Source organism: Musca domestica, unplaced genomic scaffold, assembly GCF_030504385.1.
Source record: "Musca domestica strain aabys unplaced genomic scaffold, Musca_domestica.polishedcontigs.V.1.1 2, whole genome shotgun sequence".
NCBI classification, from domain to species: Eukaryota; Metazoa; Arthropoda; class Insecta; order Diptera; family Muscidae; genus Musca; species Musca domestica.
The window spans coordinates 26,738,446-26,761,938 of record NW_026712249.1 but is presented as its reverse complement, the minus strand read 5'-3'; the positions used below and the strand labels follow the sequence as shown (position 1 = coordinate 26,761,938).

The 23,493-nt window shown below is 35.6% G+C and overlaps 2 protein-coding genes across 2 annotated transcripts in view; one reads left to right on the top strand and one right to left on the bottom strand.

The window, feature by feature from the left end:
• Positions 1-13,343, bottom strand: part of LOC101901506 (innexin inx1) — a 57,498-nt gene extending 44,155 nt beyond the window's left edge. The window contains exon 1 of the mRNA XM_059122028.1: positions 13,326-13,343. The gene's annotated coding sequence lies outside the window, so the exon portion shown is untranslated. The remainder of the gene's footprint in view (positions 1-13,325) is intronic.
• Positions 12,133-13,320, top strand: LOC101901669 (uncharacterized). The gene has a single exon (XM_005176289.4). It carries the CDS (start codon positions 12,552-12,554, stop codon positions 12,981-12,983), a length of 432 nt encoding a protein of 143 aa, XP_005176346.1. The 5' UTR covers positions 12,133-12,551; the 3' UTR covers positions 12,984-13,320.
• Positions 13,344-23,493: the final 10,150 nt, after the last annotated feature.

Here is a 23,493-nt window from a genome sequence, read left to right as displayed (position 1 = left end):
ACGAGTGCTGCATATGTCTATCTTGAAATTATACCACGCATTCATCCCCCTTTTTTTGTCTCTTGGTCATTGAAATCACTCGTTAAACAACGCGTTCGATTGAAGCCATGCAAAGCAACAACTACAACAACGAATACTTCCAAACCTCAAACTTTGTATGACCCTGGCCAATTGTGAATTGTGAAATATACAGGAAGGAATTACAACAATAATGCTGTAGTAAGTTAACTGCTGTGTTGTTGCTTGATTGCTGCTGAATCACAACACCATCTTTGTCATCGTCATCGTCAACATCATAATCATCTTCAACATCATCATTATCATGGACAATTGTTCATTATTGTCATTTATAATTATATACTCTCATGAATTGCAGCAGACGCTTATTAAAAATGGTTAAACATGAATGATGTTTTGTTGTTTTTATGGTTCTCTGAGCAGATGCAGCCATGTAGCAAAGCCACTAACAGCATGTGCTGCTGCACGAAATGCATGGAGCTGCTGTGTACATATGTATGTATGTATGTTTGTCATACGTGTATGACGAGTGTGGTATAAAAAGTTATTAAAATAATAAGATCACCCTACTATAGACATAATCGAACATCTATTATATGTCCATCTAAAAATATTTTTGTTTGGGAAAGGCGCTAGCATGTGGGGCAGATTCGATCAAAATTTAATAAAATATAATTATGCCAGGTCTTGAGAACATATTGTAGATTTCCCTGTGAGAGTACCATTTTAGAGTTTGAGTGAAACGAACAAAAACGTGTTTTTGATATCCCCATTATTATGGGGATTGTATCCAAAATGATTGCGGACATCAACCCTATTATGGAGTAGGTATTTTTAGCCTGATTATGGCAAAGTCAGTTTTTCGTGGGGAAAATATCCGGTTATTTGACCAGGAAGTTCGGATACAAAATCCGGTTTTTTTAAAGTTCTACGAATGATATGTACAAATGATGTTCATTATTCGAAAGCTTATGGAAATACCTATCCAACAAGTAGGCATGTGTGGTTCCAGAGCAATAGAATAGAGAATTGGTACTTTTTTACCGCAACTTCAAGCATTTAGATATTAAGCCTTGTCTTTCCAAAATGCTGATATCTCTTGTAATTCCGAAGATATTAGTGATAACAAGTAAAAAAGCTGTAAGTTTGGCCAGGCCGAACTTTGAATATCCTCCACCATTGGGAACGAGTTTGGAAATTTTCAAAAAAAAATCCGTTAAAAATTCTGTTAAAATCTTAAAAATACCAAATGTAGCCGTCATGGTAGGGTCTAAACGACGACATGGACATAGGCAACTTTTATGATAAGCCGTTACAATATTCAAATGCGACACTTACTTAAAAAAAAAAATCGGTCAATATTGTAGCTAACATCATCAATATGATACTATTATATGGGAGCTATAACAAAATGTGGAGCTGCACAGACAATTTCCAGCCTTAGGCTGCAGTATCCATTTCGAACTTCAAATACCAAATTTGAAACAATTCCGGTGAATAATGTCGCTAACATCATCAAAATACCGAATATCGGGAGGTACCGTTATATGGGGGCTATACGAAGACGTGGACCTGCATAAGAAACATTTTTCCATAACCATTAAAATCACCCAATACGAAATTTGATACGATTCCGGGGAATAATGTTGGTGAAATCATCACCGAATATCGGAAGGTACCGTTTTATGGGGGCTATACGAAGACGTGGACCTGCACCCATTACGAACTTTAGATGAGAAATTTGAAATAACTCCGGTAAATGCAGTCGCTAAAATCGGAAGGTACCGTTATATGGGGGCTATACGAAAACGTGGACCGACATGGCGCATTTACAAACTTAACCTGCCTACTGGTAAACTATGCACGTATGCAAAATGTTAGCCTTCTGTCTCAATTCGTTCGAAAGATAGCGAGATTACAACAGACGGACGGACAGACAGAAAACAGACGGACATTGCAGGACCGTCTTAAAATTTTACGCTGATCTATATTCATTGCAGGGTCTATCATGAATATTTCGACGAGTTACAATCGAAATGACAACCATAGAATGGTGGAGGGTATAAAAATTATGTAATTGAGGTTTTCTCCACTAATACGTATGGCTTTCAGATTTTCTCCTCTGCTGAACATCAACGGCTATGCGGTTCATAGTTTGTCTAAACTTCATAACTTTTGTTAGCAGCCTGCCTTCAGCCTATGCTTGGAATTTTATCTTCTAGGGTATGTTCAACCAATATGCCAATGGATAGTAGACTTCATAAGCTTTCCGTAGGTACCCATATGGTGCCGGCAGAATTGTCCTGGAAGGCATATTTGCCAATGGAGTTATCCTGTTCCAAGGATACCTCCAGAAATGACCATATACCTCGAAAGTGGCCGGAACTTCTTATAATTTTCTTAATACCAATGGATAGTAGACTTTATAAGCTTTCCGTAGGTAGCCATATTGTACCGGCAGAATTGTCCTGGAGGGCACAGTTTGGTGTAAACTTGTCCTGGCACATAGTATTGTGCTACGAGTTAATGGGTGTATGTAGCCTTACAATCTTTGGAATATAATTTAATTATGATTATATAATGCATTTTTTAGCGTTTTTATACGATAAGTAATTAAAAATCAAAAATATTAAGGAAAAAACAATTTTTTATGTAGCTCTGTTAACGCTAACATAGCTATGTTATTTTCTCTGTTAAATTCGTGGCTCTAGTTAAATTCGGAATTTATCGTAACGGACCTTTATAAATATTTCATCCTTTAAAGTTTTTTGTTGTATAAACTTCCAACTGAACATACCATCCTCCTACATACACAATTTTTTGCATCGCGAAATATAATTGTATTTGTTAGGGGATGCATGCTCTGCATTAACTGCATCTGTGTACAAAACCCATTCACATATGGCGGAATGTTTTTGCTGTTTGTATTGCCATCCTTTGAACATTAAAAATTTATGTTTGTTTAGCGGGTAATGTTTGGTTCGTTAAAGGGAGAAAATACTTTAGAAACTTTGGCAAAATTTCTTTCCAGAACAAACATTACAACAGTTACTTGAATTTCGAAAAGAACTGGTTTGTCCAGATTTTACAAGTACACATGCAGAACAATTGAAGCCATACCCAAAATGGCAAAGAATTTGTGAGTGCAGCACCACGTAAAACAAGAATCCAGACAACCATTTGAGGCCACGTTCAATGCAGTTGAGGGAAGACATGAAAGCAAGTTGTGGAAAAATTTTACACTTCTTGTTCTTGTGGCTTTAAAATATCCAAATGCGAAAGATTGCCAACTTTTAATGCCACGTAAGAAAGACTATCAATAACTATTCAAACTTGTATGGATACATTTTTTTACCCTACAACATTATGTGTTGGGGTATTATAAGTTTATTATAAGGCCAAAAATTATGTAACACCTCGAAATATTGGTTTCTCACATAGGAAATTATATATGGATCTTCCTATCTCGCCGGGCTGAGTCGATCTAGCTGTGTATGCCCGTCCATCTGTCTGTCTATGTTAATTTGTAATCAAGATACAGGTCGCAATTATGCCTATTGTTTTGGAGATGATTGCAATATTAAGGGGTTGAAATGGACCAAAAACATAAAATTCTCCTGACATTGCAGTTGCTCTATAGGCCACAATTATGAACCAATCGACGCAGAAATTTACATGGAGTCAGAGTTTAGGACTGAGTTGACGCCTATCAAATTGGACAATATTTAGCGGCCATCGGACAATATTTAGCGGGAAAAACCGTGACTTTTATGTAAGAAAATACGAAAATTTCCACAAAACTGCGAATATTTCTAATCCCAGCCATATCACAAATACATTAAAAGGTCACTTCTGACCATTAAAGTGGTACTGATTGCCAAGAAATCGGATGTATAGCAAAATAGGTACAATATATATGTAAAAGAAATAGATCTTATTTATTCTGCTTATGAGTCAAGAACCGCTGGGCCAATTTTCACAATTCCCATCAATTCAGAATGGTCTCTTGCCAGAAAAAGAAAACATTTAAGAAAATCGCAGAAAAATGTACCAATAAAAAAGTGAATATTTTTTTTGTCATATTTTTTATCGCATGCGATTTTTTCAGTTCGAGTTACAATTTTGATTTTGAAATTTTTTAAATTATTACACCCCGCAACAATACGTTTTGAGGGTATTATATACATGCCGCAATTATCGTCCGATCCTCACGAAATTTTGTATGGAGGTTGGTTTGGGGTCAGAATTAAAGCCTATTGTTCTTAAGATGTGCATTAGGGGTTCAAATGGTCTAAAAAAATTAAAAGGTTCTAATTTTGTAGTGGCTCTATAGGCCACAATAGCAAACCAATCGACACGGAATTTCGCATCAGAAGAGAGTTAAGGACAGGGAAGAAGTCTAGGATTTAGCTGTAAAATTGACAAAAGTTTCGTGTAGAATACCTAACAACACGACGAAGTGCGTAAATATTGGCCAAATTATACGGGTCAAAAACTTAAGGGTAACATCTGGGCAGGGCTCTTTGATATTATTTCAAAAAAGAAAGCTTCCAAAATGGATTTGGACATAAGGGGACTTGAACATATTGTAGTGTTGTAGGGTATCACATGGTCGGCCCCGCACGTCTATAGCCTTTGCTTACTTGTTTTTTCTTCCATTTTCCACCCATAATTGAGCTATGTTTTGGATATGATTTATCATTTTTTTTAATTTTAAATGAATGGTAATGAATATTCCAAAACCTGTATAATACCAAGTTAAATGCCCTCAAACTTGAAAGCTGCAAATATATTTTTTTCGGAATTCTCAGAAGAAGGCAAGGCTCCATATCTGGTATTTAGAAAATATGTGTAGAAGAAACTTGCATCTCCTAACAAATTAGCTGTCTATCTAACTATGCATTCTTTCTATTCCTCCATCAAGATGGTGCATCACTTCACTGATCGATAGATCGACAGATTTGTTGCTTCGTCGTTGTTTCAGATCATGTTGATGATGTCGTAAATTGTCATTTGCTCCATAGATGGGGGTTGCCACAACAACAACAAAAAATGGAGCTACATACATAAAGTTGTTTTCCCTCGTTGCTTCTGGGTTTTTTGTTGTAAAATAAAATTCCTATAAAATTTAATGATCAAATAAGTTTAGTTGGCCTTTTTGCTTGGCTCGTTTGCCTGGCCTGTCAATTGATCCGATTTCGTTGTCTTCGTACAATTTCAGTTCACATCGCAACTCCTCTTATGGCACATCTTTCAATATGGATGAACCAAATTGAACATAAATATGTTCTGTCTATTGTGCTATTGTTGTAGCGTTGTTTTCTTTTCCTCTAGGAAAATATTTTGCTTTCGGAAAAAAGTCACTTCTCATTGTTTGTTCAAGTTTTCTTTCGAATGATAGAAAGAAAAAATTTGGTTTTCTTTCTTGTTTTTTTTTTTTTTTTGTGTTTATTGGAATGCTCTCCAACAATGGTTGGTTTAATGTGTGGGTGGAATACACTGAATTGCTGAAGTAGTTGGAAATTGTCCAAGTATTGTTAAGTTTTCAATAGAGAGGATCAGTATGTTCTACGAATTGGTTTTAATTTCGTATTGTTTCTCTCTGATTATATTGCTTTGTAATGGTTTAAGTTATGCTCGCTGAAAGCACGTGAGGCTGCTATTACTTGGCCCTATTTTAATATAAATTGCAGGGTTTATATTTAGGTCTCCCAAAGTTAGGTTACTATTTGAACATACTCGTATTAGATAAGATAGATCAGAGAAGTGTCTAACCGACCTTCTACTATTTATGCATAGGAATTAAGGGACTTTATTATGCTGGTACACTTTGTAACAACAGTCAATAGTGGAAATATCACAAATGTTAAAAATGGACCAATGCAGGAACTCTAACCAATATGTAGCATACTTTAATGTGTAATTCAAATCGAAGATTAAACAAATTTTTTTGTGTTTTTGTTTTGGAAAAAAAGGGAAGTCAAGATATACTATTTTGGGGGTTTTATAAGTTTGATTGGGCCAAAAATTATGTAACACCTCGAAATATTGGTTTCCCACATAGGAAAGTATATATGGATCTTCCTATCTCGCCGAGCTGAGTCGATCTAGCTATGTATGTCCGTCCGTCTGTCCATGTTAATTTGTAATTACTCTACAGGTCGCAATTACGGCCCGATTCTCACGAAACTGAAAATGTAGGTGGGACTGGAGCCAGAATAGAACCTATTTCTTTTGGAGATGATCGCATAATATTTAGGTGTTGAAATGGACCAAAAACTGAAAAATTTAATAATTTTGCAGTTGCTCTACAGGCCACAATTATAGACCAATCGGCGCGGAATTTTGCATGGAGTAAGAGTTTAGGACTGGACAGAAGCGTACAAATTTGGATAGTCATCGGACATTTAGCGGGTAAAATAGACCAAAGCTTTTTTTTTTTGTAAAAAAATCGAAATATTCCAGTAAACCGCGGATATTTTTTATCCTGGCGAAATCACAAACATACGAAAATGTCACTTCTGACCCTTACATTGATGCTCATGTTAGTTAGATCGCTGATAAGTCAAGAACCGCTGGACTGATTTTCACAATTCTCATCAATTCGGAATGGTCTCTTGCCAGAAAATGATAACATCAAAGAAAATCGCGTAAAAATATGCCAATAAAAAAGTGAATATGTTTTGTATCATTTTTTCTATTTTTGTCATATTTTTTATCGCATGCGATTTTTTCAATTTGACTTACAATTTTGAATTGTAAATGTTTAAAGTACACTACCCAACACTATATGTTGAAGGTATTATATACAGGTCTCAATTATCGTCCGATCCTCACGAAATTTTTTAGGGATTTTTTTTTCGAATACATAACAACACGGCGGAGTGCGTAAATAAGGGTAAAATCTGGGCAGGCCTCTATGACATAATTATATTATTATCGAAATCTTCCACAATTAATTTGGACATAAGGGGGCTTCCAACATATTGTAGTGTTATAGGGTATCACATGGTCGGCCCCGCACGACTATAGCCTTTGCTTACTTCTTTTTTTTTAATTTTAAGTAACATTTGGTTAAGTACGAACGATTTTTATATCCGCGCCAGAAATTTTGTGTTCCGTTTGTAACATCTCGAAATATTCGTAGTAAATTTCATAAAGATGCAATGTCCATTTGGCCATGTCCGTCTGTTTGTCTGATGAAATCCCGAGATCAAAAATATAAATTTGAAATTGCAGTTTTGTGTAGGCTTCGGCATTATTCCAAGAATGTTTAATATTGGAAATGGAATATATTGGTGCATTAAATATTCAATATAAAATATTCAATTTTTCCTCATTAGGAAAATGTTTACTTTTTGCACCAAAAATTCTTCAAAATCTTCCATTTTGAAATTCACCGAGGTGGATATTATTAAAACCATTGCACAATGGATCCACATCAAAATTTTCGGTCCAAAACTATTTTAACGTTTCCATATGTCTTCTAGAAACCAACGGTGAACTCAACATCAAATTCCAAAATTTCAGTTCTATCCCTCTTCCCAGTACTAAATTTAGTAGGATCAATTACTTTTCGAACATGTATTTTCAAAATAATCACCATATCTCACGCCTCATATACCAAATGTAAAGCACAGATACTACCAGTAAACAAATTTAAAATTGTATTGTATTGTATATTGTAAACTGAATTGTATCTCTATCTAATCCAATATCAAATATAGTACCATTTAGTACTTTTTGTACAATTATAATGAAATTATAATTCCGAAATCACTTCCATATGTCCAGGCTAAGCATGAACAGCGACCCTTATAACAAATTTCAGATTTCAAGCACTATGTGCTCACCCAATACCAAATTGTACCAAATATAGTACTTTTCGTGAACTTATAATACACAACAAAAACCCACCATCAACAGAAACCCCAATACAAAATTTTAAAATTACAGCTTTATCCATTCACCCAAAACCCAACTGTTTCAAATTTAGTACCATTTAGTACAGTCCGCACACATTGTATACATTTCCAAAACTACCTTCATATATCAAACTTACTTTCCAACCTTGATTCTCATACCAAATTTCAAGTTTCACATAATTCAAACGGTACCTTTATAGGAGTTTAGTACAATTTTACAAGTTTTTGTACAAATAAATTTGGAATTTCCAAAAACCCCTTGGTACATCTATTGTAGACTCTATCAAAAACATGAAAACTTAAAAATTTCTTCTCTACCCGTTCACCCTAAACCTAACAGTTCAAAATTTAGTTACATTTAATACAGTTCGTACACTTAGTACACGATTCGAAAATAAAAAAGCCTATATCAAACTTACTTTCCAAACTTAATTCCCATACCGAATTTGGAGTTTTTGGATATATCCGCTCACATAATATCTAACCTTAAAGTTCGAACTAGCACCCCTTCAGTGATCTATATGGTCCTGGGTGAGCAATGGTTAGTAGAGCAAATTCTCTATAGATTTTGGAGTACTTGGTTTAACTTTTTTGTGGCTCCAAATAAAAGGCAGGCATGAAAAATGTTGACCTGATAGCTTATAACCCTTTTGGCGTTTTGCTATACAGACCCAATGTTGTAATCTCCGATTTGATTTTCCCATACACAGAATAATAAGGGGCTCCATAAAAATGTCGACTTGGGAAGATTTTACCGCTTGCAGCGAATTCTAATGAAAAATGTGGTTTGAATCTTAGAAGCATCTAAAATTGAATTTTACCCTTAAGACATGTACCGATATTAGCCATATTTGATATGAATGATTCTAAAAGTAATTGAAAGGTTTCTTTAGATAAATATCACTCCTATATTACATGCGTAATATTACCTGTGTAATAAGTTAACAACTCCCTGAAATTTTAAAAGAAAGTCAGGAATTTATTCACTGCAAATAAGTACTACAGGCTGTTCTTACAAGCATTTTGAAATTTATTAAAAAATTCACTATTTTTCTTAAGAGTGTAAATATCTATCCTCCTTTTCTATAATACCATTTATTGAAAACGTCTCTGAAAAACCTAACATTCTTCCAATAAATGTTAACGTTATAAATATATGTACATAACCACTTACAACTATGGTTCTAAAAATAATTTCTTGTTTTTTTGTTCGTCTCCATGCCAACAAATAATGGAGAATGCTTTCCACGTTCCTTTTTGGAGAAGCAACAAGTTGCTTAACATGTCTATAAGAGACAACGAACGACATCCATTTGTTTTCAACAACATTCTTCTGCTTCTTCTGCTCAAACATTTAGTTAGACGCACCCATGTTCAATAGCTGGTTGGCTGTTCAAATACAGCAGACCCCGTATAACGTGAGTCGTAAACATAGAGAAAATTAACATTGTAATCAGATCCAAATATGGAGGGGGGAGGTGAATTTCAACAGAACGTGATTTTAATACAATATTAGAACTAAAGTCAATATTCTGAGTTTCTGTATTAAGTCGAGTGCAACCGTGTTACGCGGTGCTCTGGGATCAATGATCTAAAAACTTTCCAATTATGTTTGTGGTTGTTTGTCTTCTTTTATTTAGCTTTTAAAGAAATTGGAGGGTTTGGCTTATACACACAACAAATTAAAGATCATCGATGGTGTGAGTGATAACAAAACACAGAGAATAATCAAAAAGAATAATCTGAATATAACTCTGCGTCATAATATGAAACTCTGTGTGTTCTGAAAAGGATTTTTTGTGGAATGTTTTACTATTTAACTGAAATAGACTATTTCACAAGGACTATGCAAAATATCGTCGTGTATTTTTCAAGGTATAATTGCGGGTTTTCAATAGAATATTCATCTGTAAGTCTGTAATATTTACAAAAAAAATGATTTTTTTTTGTCAAATAATTAAAAACAACAATTTCCGGAAAATAAAAAAACTATTTAAAAAACATGTTAATTTGAGTCTGGGAAGATCTTACAAAAGTATTAATAATCTCTATATAAACAAGTTAAAAAGTATGAGTGGGTATTGCCGATAGATGTATACCCTCAGCCATTGTTAGATTATCTTGATATATTTTGACTTCTGTTATGATCATTCAAATTGTTGACCCTCTATGGAGTAAGTTTCGAAGGAAAGGGCCAATACTGTTCATTTCGTATCGGACTTTATTGCTTACTTCCTCCACTTTGTTTGAGATATGTGATAATTTTTAGAGAATGTAGAGCTTCATGGATATTCAAAATTTTTACTCTTTGTGGAAAAGGTACCCGAAGCAGTGGACCGGTGAAGATGGGGTATATCTTCACAGCAGATTTTATGTTAGTACAAATAATGGGATGTGCGATGATATGACGAGAACTGGATGATTATTTCGAATTTTATGATCATTTTGGTTATTCCAAACTTTGACCCTTTGTGGGAGAGGTGCCAGAAGAAGTTGTCCGATCTCTACCATCTTTATAACAGATCTTGTATTGATAGAAATTGATAAAAAAATTGAGACGTGCTGAACGGAATCGAATGTTAATTTTGCGTTTTATGAGCTAAATGGATATTCAAATTTTCGACCTTCTGTGGGGGAGGTACCAGAAGGAGTGGACCGATATATTCCGTCTTAATTCCATATCTTGGGTTCATAAAAATATTAGGATAAGTGAAATTCGAAGACAATCGGACTCTTACATCATATTTTATAAAAGTTGTAATTAACCAAAATTTTGACCCTTTATGGGGGAGGTACTTGATGGAGTGGACCGATATTGTCCACTTTCGCACCTGACGTAGCACTGATGGAAATATTATGATTTTGAAAAGTTGGAGTAAAATCGGATTATATTTTCTCTTTCTGTGCAGAAAAGATATTTCTTGAAAATTTCGACCTTTTGTGGGGAAGGTACCAGAAGGAGTGGACCGATATACTCCATCTTAATACCAGATCTTGGGTTCATAAAAATATTAGGATGTGTGAAATTTGAAGGCAATCGGACTTTTATATCATATTTTATAAGAGTTGTAATTATTCGTAATTTTGACCCTTTGTGCTGAAGTGGACCGATATTGTCCATTTTCGTACCTGACCTAGCACTGGCGCAAATATTAGGTATTGCAAAGTTAGAGCAAAATCGGAATATAGTTTCTCTTTCTGTCCAAAATTTTTTTTTTTTTTGAAAATTTCGACCTTTTGTGGGGAGGTACCAGAAGGAGTGGACTGATATTATCCATCTCCGAACTCGATCTAAGTTTGACAAAAATATTACGATGTGCCAAGTTTGGACTAAAGCGGACACTACCTTCGAGAGGTATAGTGCCCACCAGCCAGCCAGAACATTCCAAAAACGCCGTTCTCAGCAGTTGGGCATGGCTCGGTTTGATTTGATTTGCATTTGTTCCCGTACAAAATTCAATTGACGAAAAGAATGTTGCCTGCGGACAAGCCTCGTCGTTTGGATTGGCCCAAAGGTCCGTCGAATATGGGCAACCCTGTACCCTCTCTAGACATATGACTGGGGGTATAATAAATCACGAATCAAATACTGTGTTCAATGTTCTTCCGATGTTACTGATTTGATAACATTCAATTAAATATTTATCAGTAACATCAGCTGAGAGAAATTGCTTTCTTACAAATAATACAAGAAATAAGGGGATTTGCAAACATTCAGTACGTCAAATGGCAAAGTTGATATTCCAACTCGTTTTCAATTACATTGGATCTATCGAATAACATCCAGTAAAAAATTTTACAAGTGTTACAAATTATTGCCTTATAAAACCCACATATTCCATGTGATACGTATGTGTGCAATGGCGCCATTTGTTATCAAAGTACAGCCTCTTTCTGTAACAACTGCGTTTCAGTGAAACTCTTTTCTCGCAGGCCAAAGGGCATCATCTATGACGCAGTTAGTTAGGGCAGCCATTATATCTCACATCTCTACAGAAGGCAACACGGGATTTAATTGTTCGCCCAACAAAGGTTACAACGTCGTAGCCAACCGACTCGAATTATTGGTAACTACGCAACAGACGATGTAAGTAAAATTGATGACGTTGCATTAGGTTGCCCAGGGAAACAAGAATGTCCATAAAGAAAATCTGGCATAACATGCTTACGGGTACCACGAGCGAACTAACGTATGGCGATAACCAGAAAAGGCCAAAAATTTAAAACAAGAATAAAAACCAGCTTTGGTTGGGACCACTAATCGAAGAGAGTTTTTAGAGAGAAAAACTCAAGAGTCGATTTCACAGAGAAGTTGAGAACAAAAGAGAGGCTCACCCAAAATGCGGGCCATAAGTGACGCCATGGAAATGCCAAAGCAAAATAAACCCAACAACGTGAAGCCAGTTCGTAAATAATGGAGAAACGTCAGTATACAATTGACATTTGAGTGTTTTACTTTGGTTTGTCAAACGTTCAGTGGGACAGACAGACAGAAAAGGGAGACGAGTTTAATAAAATCAAAATAAAAAACAAACAAACAAAATATTTTTGTTTTTGTAAAATACCAACGCCGCAAAAGGGAATAACGAATCCAGGAAAATCGGAAATATGTGGAAGCTCTTGTTACAAAGTGCAATTGTGTGTGCTGCCCTAAGTTCGGTTTTGGCCATTGAATGCTATGTGTGTGACGGTTCGGACACCAATAATCCCTTCCAGTGTGGCGAGTTTTTCGAACGCTTCGATGAACCCGATATTCAACCACAAAACTGCTCCAATGTCCACGGTGCCAAATTCTGTATAAAACATGTGGGTCGTTTCGAGGGTGGTATTGGTGCCAAACGTTTTTGCTCCTCCAAAGATTTGGGCAACTATTGTGACTATGTACGCAACAAAGGTGATCGCATGGATTACAGATCGTGTATTTATACCTGCAGTACAGATGGGTGTAACGCTGCCGCCAGTGTTTACCAACAACCTCTGCTCTCAGCGTTGAGTGTGGTGGTAGTAGTGTTGGGCCTAAGGCTGAGAGGTGTCTTCTAGAAGAATTTCGGCAGACAGGTTTGGTAACTTACGAATCACAATTACAGCCATTATGGGTTTTTGCGATGCCCCCCCGAACAGCTGCGTTGTTCCGGCCAATGGGTCAACGACTCTCAACTGCAAGCATTTTTTTCCTTTCATAAACAACGATAATCATTCTTTTAGTTAAATACTTATTTTTTCTCGAATAGCTTTATGTAAATGTAGTCCATACTCTTGACAGCCCCTCACTCCGTTTTCAACTTAGTTTTAAACAATGACTTTATTGTTAAAATAAATTTAAAATATGTATTATTAAGGAAATAAAATAAACATGAACAAAAGAACATGAAAAAAACTTACAATTGTTTAACTTTATTATTCACTTGTTTTTTTTTTTCGGTTGATAGGTAGAGGTAGGTATTTTTTCTGTTTGCTTTTATTATTTACTGTATTGTCACATTTTCTTTGTCTTCTTTTCCCCCCGTCTTTCTCCACTGTCATTGGTGAGTGTCATCGTTTTTTTAAGCCTGGAGTAAAAGAGAGTCTTGTTTCAACTCTATCTAAAAATGAATGTTGATAGTTGGCAACTCCTGTTAAATTCACTCTCATTTACTCTTTCTCTTTAGTTGCCACTCTTGCTGGCTGGTTGGCTGGCTTGTCATTTTGACTCATTCATTTGTTTTGACAACTAATAGAATATAAATAGTCTATACGACGCCTTTAAGATTGGCTTCGGCACAAAACTAATCAATTGATTTAATTTTTATGTTGTTGACCTCTATGAAATTATTTTGAAGGAATGCCGACAAACCCAACCATGATGCGATTTATAAGACACGAATTTAATGATTTCGAAAAATCGTAATCATTGTTTAAAATATTTTTGTGGATTTTGAGCATATGCGAAACCCCTTATGCTGACTTACTTGGCATCTTTAATCATGTTTACATCAAGTCTCATTATCATGATTACTACTGTACTATATCAATATAATACAACTACATTCCAGCAAAAAATACTCATTGCAAATCGGGTAAACAACACATTATTTGACTTATTTTCGGCCACAAAAATTCGTTTAAAAAGTAAGTAATTATTTATCGACTTACAGTGGCAAGAAAATATTTGCTAATTTCGTGAGAAATGTTCTTGTTAAAATATTGTATTTATCTAAAAGTCATTCTTCAAAAAACACAAAAAAAAATGTTGAAAAAATTGGCTGTAGTACCCACTACAAACTTCAATTACGAAATTTGAAACAATTCTGCTGAATAAAGCGCTAAAATCATCAAAATACCGAATATACGGAGGTATTGTTTTATGGGGGCTGTACGAAGACTTGGACTTGCATACGCATTTTTTATGTTATAGGCTGTAGTACCTATTACGAACTTTAAATGCAAAATTTGAAAAAAATGCCATTAAAAAATGTGGCCGAATATTGGAAGATTTCGTTCTGAACAAACAATTTTCTGTCATAGGCTTTAGTATCCATTACGAACTTCAAATACCAAATTTGAAACAATTCCGGTGAATAATAGCGCTAAAATCATCAAAATGCCGAATATCGGGCGGTACCGTTATATGGGGACTATACGAAGACGTGCACATGACCAGACAATTTTCTCCCTTAGCCTGTACTATCCAATAAAAACTTGAAATACAAAATTTGAATGAAAATACAAAGGTGAATAATATCGCTAAAATCAACAAAATTAATATGGAGACGTGGACCTGCACAAACAATTTTCTGTCATAGGCTGTAATATCCATTAGGAGCTTTAAATTTGAAACAATTCCGGTGAATAATGCCGCTAAAATAATGAAAATACCGAATATCGGGAGTTATCGTTTTATGGGGGCTATACGAGGACGTGGACTTGCATAAGCGTCGTTTATTTATGTTATAGGCTGTAGTACCTATTACGAACTTTAAATACAAAATTTGAAACAACCCCATTAAAAGATCATTGAAATATCGAATATCGAGAGGTATCGTTCTATGGGGGGTGTACAAACAGCTAGACCCACATAGGCAATTTTCCGTTACAGATTTGTTCGAATTGGTCACCTTTGGTACGAATTATGACCTTTAAACGTCAAACGTCAATGAAACCGTCACACGGTGCCCGAATGTTGCTCTGCGGTGTTTTGGCCCATTCCCGGCGAAGCGCTTGCTTGAGGTGGTCGATACTTTGACATAATAGTCCAACGGATTGGTATCCGGAGATTTTGGTTGCCATTGTGTTCTGGAAATGAAGCGAGGAACCTCATTATGTAACCATTCTTGGGTGGTGCGTGCTGAGTGCGATGGTGCTGAGTCGCGTTGGAATGTCCAAGGTCCGCGACCAAAATATTTGCGTGTCCAAGGCTTTAATACACCCTCCAGAATATTTTCGCAAAAATATTCGGCATTTATTATGATGCCACGGTCGATTAATACGAGCGGAGAGCGATCATCGGCTGTTATGGCTGGTGGCCAACCGAAGGTGCACATTTTCAGCTGAACTCTTTGGCAAGTAAACACAATCATTTTGTTCGTTACAAACTGCTAGACAACGAATGTTTTCTCATCGGAGAAAATCAAATTCGGCAGTTTACCACTTTCCGCTAAGTGAAGCAACTATTTAGCTCTTTCGAGTCTGTTTTCTTTCTCTTGCGGTGGAAGTTCCTGCACTTTTTGGAATTTCAATGGCTTTTCCCCGAGATCATTTTTCAATATTTGCCGAATGGAAAATTGCGATATGTTCAGCTCACGAGCCATTTTTCGGCCACTGCGACGCGGGTTTCGACCAAGTCGCTTCCTTACTTTTCGAACCATTTCTGCTGATGTTGCTGTTTTTTTCGTCCACTTCCTTGACGTCGATACGAGACACAAAAGATTTATTCACATTTAAATGCTGGAGTGTTCTAACGATAGCCACTTGTGGTTTTACAGCCAAATATAAAGAAATCATACTATCACGCTTGACTTTTTTTCTGGAAAATTCTCACCAAAATGTAAACAATATAAAAAGCTGTCACTGGAATAATTCTAACAGCTGTCGGACGCGCGGCTTAGAAATGACAGCAGTCTAAACTTGCTTGCATTTTTTTCATCTCATCCTGTATACTTGGTTGGGTCTTAGATAAGTATTTCGAGGAGTTACAATCGGAATGACAAAGTTAATATACCCAACAACAATCGATATTTTGACGAATTCCTTCTCCTATTCCTATTTCCCAGACAGCCTTGAATGCCTAGATCTTGCATATGCTCGCCTTATTTGAAGCATCCTTCTCAAATGAATTTGGCGAATCCTCATGGAACTTATCGACACCTAATAAACCAGAATATCCATAGATTGGATTTCCATTAGTGATAGTTAACATATAACATTAAACTATTTAACTAGTTAAAATTAACCGGTATTTAAACATTAAATCTATCTGTCAAAGCAATTGCAAAAAGTAATTTATCTCACTAATTTTCAGGCATTTTAAATGCATCACCACTTCAAATTTATTTTCAGCCTCAACGCTGTCACATCTCACCTGACATCGTTTAATTTTCGCTAATTAATAGAATTTACAACAAAACGAACGTAATAAATTACCAAATCGAAACATTCATTACTACTTCGGTCATCAATGACATTCTGACTGGTTAATTTATATCTGCTGATTTTGTGTTTGTTGTTGTTGTTATCTTTTTTTCTCGCTCTCTATGGTGTGGGTTTTCATTTCAAGTTCCAGTTTTCAGTTTGCCTTAGTTTTTTTTTTTTTGCTACTGTATTCCATTCAGTTTCGTTATCGAGGTACTTTGTAAAGCTTCCCACAACAATCAATTGATTGAAGTAAAGTTAAGTCTATCGTCATGCAAGCCAACCATCAAACCCGACCAATCAACCACCGCCGTCAAATGTGTGTCAATCTAAATTCGATCATGTAAAACGATCTCAATTATTGACATCTTCTTGTGTATGTGTGGATTTGTTGTAAGTTTACGATTGCACAAATATATATGCATTCATACAAATATATATGGTATGAGCATGTAATTAGTTGTATTGTATTGGTATTGGTGTATCAACAGTGGGTTTGATTACATTATGGAGTAATGTTCCATAGAGATACTGACAGAGCAGAGCTACATTTTTTAAAGAGACAAAATTTCTCTCAACTGAGCATTGTTATACCTTCCACTATAGTATGAGAGAACTATTAAGTTTGTCATTCCGTTTGTAACACCTGGAAATATATATTCTAGACCCCACGAAGTATATGTATTCTTGATCAGCATAAAATTATGTGTTGATTTAGCGTCTGTGAAAATCACTCTAGCCTCTGAAGGAAATTAATTAGGTTGATACAATTTTACTCAGATGTGTTATGTCTGCAGGAATTTTGGTATTGAAAATGGGCTATATACCACCCACCCATATAACCCATATAACTGTACCGACAGATTAAAGGCAAGAAACATTCTTGCATAGAACTGTCAATGTAGGTCTAAGTTTTGCCATAGTCCCCATATATTTGTATCTCCAAATATTCGGTATTTTCATTTGTGTCCACTTTTCACCTCAAATGTTTCAAATTTGCAATTTAAAGATCATAATGGGTACTGCATCCTGTGAGAGGAAATTGCATATGCAGGCCCATGACTTCGGATAGCCCTCATATAACTGTACCTCCCGATATTCGGTATTTTGATGTTTTTTGCGACTTTATTCACCTAGTTGTTTCAAATTTCGTATATAGCGTTCGTAATGGGAACTACAGTCTATGACAGAAAATTGTATATGCAGGTTCAGCTTTTCGTATAGGTCCCATATATCAGTGCTTCCCTATATTCGCCAGATGTTCGTATATCCCTCTATATAACGCTACCTCCCTATATTCGGTATTATGATGATTTTAGCGACTTTAATCACCAGATTTGTTTAAAGTTTCGTATTTGAATATCATAATAGCCTATGACCGAAATTGCGTTTTGAGCTTCTCGTCTCCGTATGTGCCTAACATAACGGCTACTCCCTATATTCGGTATTTTTATACCCTCCACCTTGGAAAGGAGGGTATATTAACTTTGTCATTCCGTTTGTAACATCCTTAAATATTCGTCGTAGACCCCATAAAGTATATATATTCATAATCAGCATAAAATTCTAAGTCGATTTAACGATGTCCGTCTGTCTATCTGTCCGTCCGCCTGTCTGTCTGTTGAAATCACGATACAGCCCACATTATTTGACGTAGAGCGCCAAAATTTACCAGAGCAATTTGAATTGTGTCTAGGATGGTTGGTATTGAAAATGAGATATATCGGTCCACGTTCTGGTATAGTCCCCATATAACGGTACCTCCCGATATTCGGTATTTTTATGATTTATGCCACATTTTTTCACGGATTTGTCTGAAAATTGGTATTTGTAAGTCATAACGGGTCCCTGTGCGTGTGGCAAAAGATTGCATGTATAGGTCCACGTTTTGGTATAGCCCCCATATAAAGGTACCTCCAGATATTCGGTATTTTATTTTTTTTGCCTCATTTTTTCTCGGATTTGTCTAAAAATTGGTATTTGTTGGTCATAATGGGTTCCAGCTCCGGTGGCGAAACATTGCATATATGGGTCCATGATTTGGTATAGCCCCCATATAACGGTACCTCCCGATATTCGGTATTTTGATGGTTTTTGCCACATTTTTTTACTGTTTTGTCAAAAAATTGGTATTTGTGGGTCCTAATCAGCCCTAGTTCGTGTGGCGAAACATTGTATGTATAGGTCCACGTTTTGATATAGTCCCCATATAACGGTACCTCCCAATATTCGGTTTTTTTTTATTTTTGACACATTTTTTCACGGATTTGTCTAAAAATTGGTATTTGTAGGTCATAATGGGTTCTAGCTCCTTTGGTGAAACATTGCATTTGTAGGTCCACGATTAGGTATAGCTCCCATATAACGGTACCTCCCGATATTCGGCATTTTAATGGTTTTTGCCACATTTCTTCTAATGTTTCCTTTACCCTAAGGTGGAGGGTATTAAAATTTTGGCCCGGCCGAAATTAATGTTTTTTTTACTGATGATTTTAGCAGTATTTTTCAAGGGCTTTTTTAGACCCTCAGCCATATGGCTAGAGAGGGTATTTATAATAACGGTTTTAGACCCCAGGTCTCTTTGGACCAAATCCGTTTCAGAACATTTGGAGTCGATCTAGCGATTTCCGTCCGTCCGTCTGTCTGGCTGGTGCGTACGATAACTCTCGAAGGGAGTATCCGATTTGGTCCAAACTTGGTACGTCGTAATATTTTTGTCAAACTTAGATCGAGTTCGGAGATGGGCAATATCGGTCCACTACTTCTGGCACATCTCCCACAAAATGTCGAAATTTTCAAAAAAAAAATATATATATTTTCTGCACAGAAAGAGAAATGATAACCCGATTTTGCTCCAACTTTGCAAATCCTAATATTTGCGTTAAAGCTAGGTCAGGTGTGAAAATGGACAATGTCAGTACACTCCAACAAGTGCTTCCCCCACAAAGGGTAAAAATTTGGAATAATTTCAACTTTTATATTGTTATGTAAGAGTCCGATTGTCTTCAAATATCACACATCCTAATATTTTCATGAACCCAAGATCTGTTGTTAAGATGGAATATATCGGTCTACTTCTTCTGGTACCTCCCCCACAAAAGGTCGAAATTTTCAAAAAAATATATTTTCTGCACAGAAAGAGAAAGCATAAATCGATTTTGCTGCAACTTTGTCAATCCTAATATTTGCGTCAGTGCTAGGGCAGGTGCAAAAATGGAAAATATCGGTCGACGCCATCAAGTACATCCCCCACAAAATTTCAACCCTTATATAATGTTATGTAAGAGGCCGAATGTCTTCAAATTTCACACATCCCAATATTTATATTAACCTAAGGTCTGGTGTTAAGATGGAATATATTGGTTCACTCCTTCTGGTACCTCCCCCAAAAATGGTCGAAATATTCCAAAAAAAATGTATTTTTTGTAAGAAAGAGAAACAATAATCCTTTGCAAGTCCTAATATTTGCATCAGTGCTAGATCTGGTGTGAAAATGGACAATATCGATCCACTCCTTCTGGTACCTCCCCCACAAAGGATCAAAGTTTTGACCCATTATATCCATCAACACAACACAAGTCTAACCTAGCACGTCGCAATATTTATTCATATTTATTTAGGTCCGATACGAAGTGGCCAAAATTGACCCACTACTTCGGAACCTATTGCATAAGGAGTTAAACATTTGAATAGTCATAACAGAAGTCAAATTATTTTTAAATAATCGAACATTGGCCGAGGGTATACATCCGTTGGCAAAACCGACCGATACTTTTTTACTTGTTTTCTTTTTGAGAATTTGCAAAGTTCTTTCCGGCTCGTTTTTACTCGTTTTCCTATAGTAAAACAGGAAACATGATGCTTAGCTAAGCCGTATTTTTCCTATGGAAAAATTGTAGCTCAGCAAGTGTCCTATGAAAAATGTGTAGCTAAGTTTACATGAAGCTACTTTCAATATCTAGATGGATATGTTGGCTTACATATTCGCTGATTGATTACTGGTCTGTCTGCATTAATAAAATATCCAACCAACAACGCCCATTTTGAGGCTGGATTTATCTCGCAAACAGAAGTTGTTTGAAAAATTTATTGAAAGCTTCTTGTGGCATTGGTGCTGTGAGATTTTGCAATGCATTTTGAGCCTCTGTTCTATACAACATCAGACACGTATATACATATTTATACGTGTCGGATAGATGGATGAATGTGAATGAAATAAATTGAAATTGAATGTTTTGCTTGATGAGAATGTGTGACACAGTTTGTCGATCAGTGGTCGGTAAATGTATGAATGTAGGTATGTATTTTGTGTAATGTTGTTATTTTGGTTTGGTTTGTACGCTTGAATTTTGCGGCAACGGTAATGACTTTTGAAAGTTGTTTTCCATATGTTGTGTGTGTATTTATTTTTTGTTGTCATTGCAGGCTTTTCAATCACAGTTCGCAATTGAGTCTGTGTCACTGTGTCACCTTTCATATGTTAATGTAATTTTTATCAGCTACATACCCACCTCGACATTCATTCAATTGATTAAAAGAGAATGAAACTGTCAATGTGAGATTTGTGCGAAAGCAAAAATCTGATGAGAATTTTTGAAAAATTCCCACACGAAGGGATTTGTAAATCAATTTGCCAATAACAAAAGGCTTAAATTGCCATTATAGTAGGCATATTGTCATTATAATATTTCTTCTTTGAACTATGGCGGAAGTTGGCAAACAATAGGAACTAATTTTGATTCCAGCATTTACCAAGGTTAGAGCAAATGCAAGTGGAGCTTGGGAAATTTTTGTTTCGTTTTACAAACAATATTTTATTGATGACGATAATACGAAATAAGATAAGAAGTGTGATTGAGAGAAAGTAAACCATATATTAATTGTATTAACTAGGGTTGGCTTAAATAAAATTTTCTAATTTGAATTTAACGTAAACTCAATAAACAAGTTAACAAGTATCAGTCGGTTTTGCCGACAGATGTATACCTCAGCCAATGTTCGAATGTTTAAATATATTTTAACTTCTGTTATGATTCAAATTGTTGACCCTCTATGGAGAAGGTTTCGGAGGAATGGTCCAATATTGTCTACTTTTTTTTTTTTTTTGAAAAGTACTAAGTAGTACTAAATTTGGAATTGGATGAAGGAATCCCGAAATTTAATATGGATTTCACTATTGATGTCTGTGGCTGAGAGAAGGAACTCGTTTTCCAAAGGCGTAAACATATTTTTAAAAATTACTAAGTGGTACTAATTTTGGATCAATATAGGTGTCTAGGCTGGATATGCATACTATTGCTATTGCTATTTGGTAAAGTACATCCCATCTAAAATTTGATATTTAGATCAGTGTTGGCTTCTAGAGTTTACTTATGGTGGCGTTGAAATAGTTTTGGACCGAAACATGGATGTGGGTCCATTGTACAATGGTTTTATTAATGTCCTCGGTAAACTTAAAAATGAAAGAATAAGATTTTAAGGTGGAATTTTTCGCTGACGAAGTTGCGGGCACTTGCTCGTATATAAATGTCAAGTTCCGCATACAAGCTGCTTGTTATAATTCAAAAAATTAGCCAACTCATATGAGTCGTTTAACCCTTAAATGAGTTTTTACTATTTATGAATTCCTGACGTAAAGATAACAACTTTTGGTGTATTCTGGGACCTATAGTAGGCAAAAATATTACAAATTATTTTGAAGAATATTTGGACGATCCCTTATAAATGGAGTTTTTAATCATATTTCAAACAAGGACCGAAAAGGCCCCTTTTATCGCTTGCTTGAGAGCTAAAACATTACACTAACATTTTCCTCGTATAGTCATCAGAATTATTACCAAAGGCATTATACACCTAAAATCAGGGATTAATCCAAAAATTACAACAACAAAAAAAAACAATTAAAAAAGACGTAAGTTCGGCCGGGCCGAACTTTGAATACCATCCACCATTAGGTACAAATTTAACAATTTTCAAAAAAATAAAATCCGTTATAAATTCTGTTAAAATCTTAAAAATACCAAATGTAGCCGTATATTAGGGTCTATACCTCGACTTGGACCTGCGTAGGCAACTTTTGTCACAAATTTTTAACAATATTCAAACGCGAAACTAGCAAAGAAATCTGTTTATAATGTAGCTAAAATCATCAAAATACCGTATATTGGGAGGTACCATTGGGGTTATAAATGGACCTGCCCAGACAATTTTCTGTCATAGGTTGTAGTATCCATTACTAACTTCAAATACAAAATTTGAAATAATTCCGTTAAATAAAGTCGCTAAAATTATCAAAATACCGAATATTGCGGGGTTCCGTTATATGGGGGCTATACGAAGACGTGGATCTGCACAGAAAATTTTCTGTCATAGGCTGTAGTATTCATTATGAAATTCAAATATAAAATTTGAAACAATTCCGGTGAATAATGTCGCTAAAATCATCAAAATACCGAATATCGGGAGGTACCGTTATATGGATGCTATACGAATACTTGGACCTGCACAGAAAATCTCCTAACATAGGCTGTAGTATCTATAACGAACTTCAAATGCGAAATTTGACACAATTGCGGTCAATAATGTCGTTAAAATCATCAAAATACAGAATATCGAGAGGTACCGTTATATGGGGGCTATACGAAGACGTGGACCTGCACAGAAAATCTCCAGTCATAGGCTGTAGTATCTATCACGAACTTCAAATACAAAATTTGAAACAGTTCCGGTCAATAATGTCGCTAAAATCATCAAAATACAGAATATCGGGAGGTACCGTTATATGGGGGCTATACGAAGACGTGAACCTGCACAGAAAATTTTCTGTCATAGGCTGCAGAATCCATTTCGAACTTCAAATACCAAATTTGAAGCAAATGATGTGAGTAATGTTCCTAAAATCATCAAAATACTGGAGGCACTGTTATATGGGGGCTATACCAAA

Excerpts from the sequence above, each read along its gene's own strand:
- LOC101901669 (XM_005176289.4), top strand. The coding sequence starts at position 12,552 with ATGTGGAAGCTCTTGTTACAAAGTGCAATTGTGTGTGCTGCCCTAAGT.